Raw genomic sequence first — 4,299 nt, 5'->3', positions numbered from 1 at the left:
TTGCTAGGGACTTGCCCGGCACTTGCTCTCTACCTCTATTTGTTATCTTTCTTCTATCATTGACAGTCCCTCTAGGTTGTGGGCTGCTTGCCTGTGTTCCTGAGAAGCATCTACGGTACCAGTCTATAGAGTGTGTTTTCTTTAGTGAATTACCGGTATGTTTACCGGTAATAAACTTGCACTGTTTTATGTATATGTTTGATTACATACAGCCTTGTGACAGTTTTCCTGCATGTCATAAGCATTTGAATATAAATTAAAATGTTAAAATCAAATCTGATATTGTTTTACCTTTTATTTGGTGTGTGGAAGGTGTGCGGAAGAGGGGGTAGTCTTATACGGCGAGTATATAACAAACTCTGTATTTTGTGTGGAAATGTTAGGGGGTCGTCTTATATGCCCAGTCGTCTTATACACCGGCAAATACGGTACAAAAACGTTAAAAGTAATAAACAAATTCAGCAAAGTAGCAGGATACATAGTCAACATGCAAACATTAGTTGCATTTCTATATACTAACTATGAACAGACTTAAAAGGAAATTAAGAAAACTATTTCTAGGAGTATATGGAATAATCAATGTTGTTAAGAAAGATTCTCCCAGATTAGTGATTGCAAAGCATAGTATAGTGACATAGACTCTCTTCGTTTCAAATCCAGGACCTACCACTTGTTCACATATAAATTTGAGCATATCCCTCAGTCTTTATGAACTGTATTGATTACATATGCAAAGTGGGTATAACAAGTCCAAATTTGCAAGGTTTATATAATGAGCAGTGAGGTCAGCTTTGTAATGCATCTGTCACAGAGCTCAGCAATGAATGAGAATCATTTCTTGAATTTTATTTTTATTACAGAAGTAAAATTTTGGAGGCTGATAGTATCTACTGTTTCATCACTACCATCAAATGCTATCCTACATTTTGTGCCATAGAAAAGTACAAAGGTCCCACAGGCCCTCTGCTGATGCACACAGGCTTTGATTAACCTTGAATTAGAGAATGAATTTGTGATGTTATTACTACAGAGAAACTATTTTGGGTTTGCAGGCTGCCATGGCATCTGGACCCATCATGTTGGTCCCCATGTGTTTGGTGGAAAACAAGGATGAGCAGATGTCAGTGAACGAGAAAGCCTTAAAGATTCTTTACAAGATTTCTCAACCAGTGGTGGTTGTGGCCATCGTTGGGCTGTATCGCACAGGAAAATCCTATTTGATGAACTGTCTTGCAAGAGAAAAGTGTGGTGAGTGAAGTCTTGTGACAGAAGCTGTTTGCTTAAGTCCAGCTGAATCTCAGCTTCTCACTGCTTCTCTAGGGTCACAGGAAAGGAGATCCCACATTTCTTAATAGACACATTTTCTAATTCTAGTTCTCACCAGCAAACTTGCAACTTGACCTTTTCTGTTCCTAATTCTTACTTCTATGTTTCCGCTTCCTATAAAAGGAAAATCTCCCAAACTAGTGCTCTCAGAGACATCTTTTCTAACCCACCAGGCACTAAGCTCTTGAAGTTATGTCTCCCACATGAAATTTTGATTTCTATTACTGTGATATTCTTATTAACTAACCAATGTGCTTGAATATCTGTCATCCTAAAATTTCTCTCTGGACTCCATATCTCATTATGACTACCACCTCCTTTTTTCTTTTTACTCCTCTTCAAGCTAAAATATTTTGTCTGTCTCAATTTCCTTTCCCAATTCTACTCTTCCCACCTCTCTTTTCAATGGACTTCTCACTGTTTTTAACCCTAACAGTCCACTGAATGCTCTTATTATATTTACCAATGAACTTCATTTTTGTATGATCAATGGATGTTTCTTTGGATCCATCTCAGTTCCCTGTCTGACATCCTATCTCATAGTTGATATCTCTCTGCTCCTTGAAATTCTTTCTTTACTCGGCTTCTGTGGCACCACACTCTTTTGGGTTTCTTTTTATCCCTGCATCTAGTTCTCTTCAATCTCTTTCCTGGCCTCCAACTTTTCATCCACTCATCTGAATCGTAGGTCCCTCCAGGACTTGGCCCTGAGATCTTTTCTCTCCTCTGTTTATACTTTCTCAGTTTGATCTCATCCAATCTCTGGACTTTAAATGCCACTTTTATTCTCATATCTCTGCAATGGATATTTCTTGCCTCAATAGCTCTTCTGACATTCAGACTCATTAATCAAATAGCTATCTAACTTGTTCTTTTTGAAAGTTTTCCACTTAAAGTTATGTTCACAATAAAAGTCTAGATCAATCCCCACTTTGAAACCCAAATGAAACCAAACCAAACAAAGCAAAGTAACAGCACACTTTCTGCTTTCTCAATCATTTTCTTCCCAGTAGTGTACCAACCTCTAGTTTCAAGCCTCTAACTTGATAGCCCTCACTTAGCTTATCTCCCACATCCAATTCATACATTCCCCTCTTGTTACTCTTACTAAATATATCTCAAATCTGTTTTTCTATTTTTATCTTACTATTTTCATTTGTTTTTAATCCTCACTGGAATACAGGCTCAGTGATTTTAGAGACAGGGGAAAGGATAGAGGTGGGGAGGGAGGGAAGGAGAGAGAGAGAGAGAGAGAGAGAGAGAGAGAGAGATCCATTGCCTTCCAGTGCTTGCTCCAATGAGGGGATCTAACCCACAACATAGGTATGCATGTGCCCTGACCAAGAATTGAACCCACAACTCTTAGGTGTATAGGACGACACTCCAACCAACTAAGCCACACGGACCAGGACTATTTTAAGATTTTTATTTATGAGGCTAAGTCAGTCTAATCTTTTGCCTGAAATCCCTTCTTTTTTTCCCTGAAGTGTCCTTTTTCTACTTTGACGCTCTCTAATAAATTATCTTCAAAGCAGCCAAGCAAAGTTTCATCTAGCTGCTTTTAATGCCTTCCATAAGCTTGCATTATTCTTACATAAAATCCATACTCCTCAGAGGCCCACTGTGACCTAGTCTTTCCAATACCTTATACATTTTCTCCATCACTGGTTATGATACAACCATACAAGCCTCCTTGTTGCCCTTGCAAATTGCAAGCCCTTTCCTATCTCCAGTTCATTGAACCTGTGGTTCACTCTGCTTGCAATACTTGCTTCTTCTTTACCCAGCTGGCTCCTTTTATTCAAGGCTCTGAACAAATGTCCCAGTTATCAAAGAAGTCTTCCCTGCCCATCATGTTGCCTCTCCATTTAAATTTAACACAATATGAACATATTTTATATAATTATATATTTACTTGTTTTTCTTCTTATATTAAAATTAAAATCAGTAGAGGAAAAACCTTACCTGGAATCTTTGCTACAAATTTGCGGTAACACACAGTAAGTGCTTCTTTAACCCAGTAAGCACACAGTAAGTGCTTCTTTAATTGAGTAAGAGAAACGTAAATCAGAATGTTTATCTTTTAGGTCACTGCTATTTTTATATGACTTTAGCTAGCCTTCATGAAAATTCTGATTAGAGCACTGTACCTTGGTGTTGAAGAATATCTTGTAGACTAGCATATCCAAATACTAAAAAGCCCATGAATATGGTTTACTGTAAAGAGAATCTGACCCTGGGAATATAAAACAAGTCATAAGAAAAATAGAGGACAACATACTGAAATCCATGGGTAGAAAATGAGAATATAGAAACAGCATCAACCACACATCAACATCTTTTCTATTCTGGTTCAATGTGGGGCTCTCAGAAGTTCTGTTTTCCCTCAAAATAGAAAAAAATAAGAATAAATGTGATGTGATAATGTTTCTCTTAAAGAATGTTTTAATTGTTGCTGGGATTCCTTGAATTAGTTGTGATTCACAGCATCTTCAAAACAAGTAAAAGGTGAGATGCAGCCACAGTCCTTTATGAGGGCTTATAAAGTATGCTTATTATCATAAACTGGTTATAAGTTACCAGGGTCTTAGCCTTCATTGGCTATAAGACTCCTAAGAGAAGGTGTTTCTGTATCTTTTAGCCACTGTGGTATCTCCTGAGCCTTAAACATACGCCCAATGCCAAGAACATAATGGGTGCTTAATAAATAATATTAAATAAATTGCCCTGTTCATTCCTCAGACTATTGAAAGGTCTTGATTTAATTACAGTACATTCAACTCACTTCTTTAAGGAGTCATGATTGTTGAATGGATAAAAACCAAAGCTTTTTATATGTAGCATACTCCTTTTCTCATCCAATGTGTGGGTAGGGCCACTTAGACATGAACAAGGATATATTTATGTTGCAAAATTGCATTAGCAGTCTGAATAAACCAAACTTATGTGAAAAAGAATTAATGTTAGTGAAAG

The 4,299-nt window shown here is 37.3% G+C and overlaps 1 protein-coding gene across 1 annotated transcript in view; it reads left to right on the top strand.

Annotated features, from left to right (window-relative positions):
* Positions 1–4,299, top strand: part of LOC102760229 (guanylate-binding protein 6-like) — a 32,179-nt gene that overhangs the window by 8,156 nt on the left and 19,724 nt on the right. The window contains exons 2-3 of the mRNA XM_006759898.2: positions 1,053–1,248; positions 3,814–3,872. Of these exons, the coding sequence (XP_006759961.1) occupies positions 1,059–1,248; positions 3,814–3,872 (249 nt within the window). The 5' untranslated portion in view covers positions 1,053–1,058. The remainder of the gene's footprint in view (positions 1–1,052; positions 1,249–3,813; positions 3,873–4,299) is intronic.

The sequence above is a fragment of the Myotis davidii genome, unplaced genomic scaffold (assembly GCF_000327345.1).
Source record: "Myotis davidii unplaced genomic scaffold, ASM32734v1 scaffold1757, whole genome shotgun sequence".
NCBI lineage: Eukaryota > Metazoa > Chordata > Mammalia > Chiroptera > Vespertilionidae > Myotis > Myotis davidii.
This window is presented reverse-complemented; position numbering and strand designations above follow the sequence as displayed.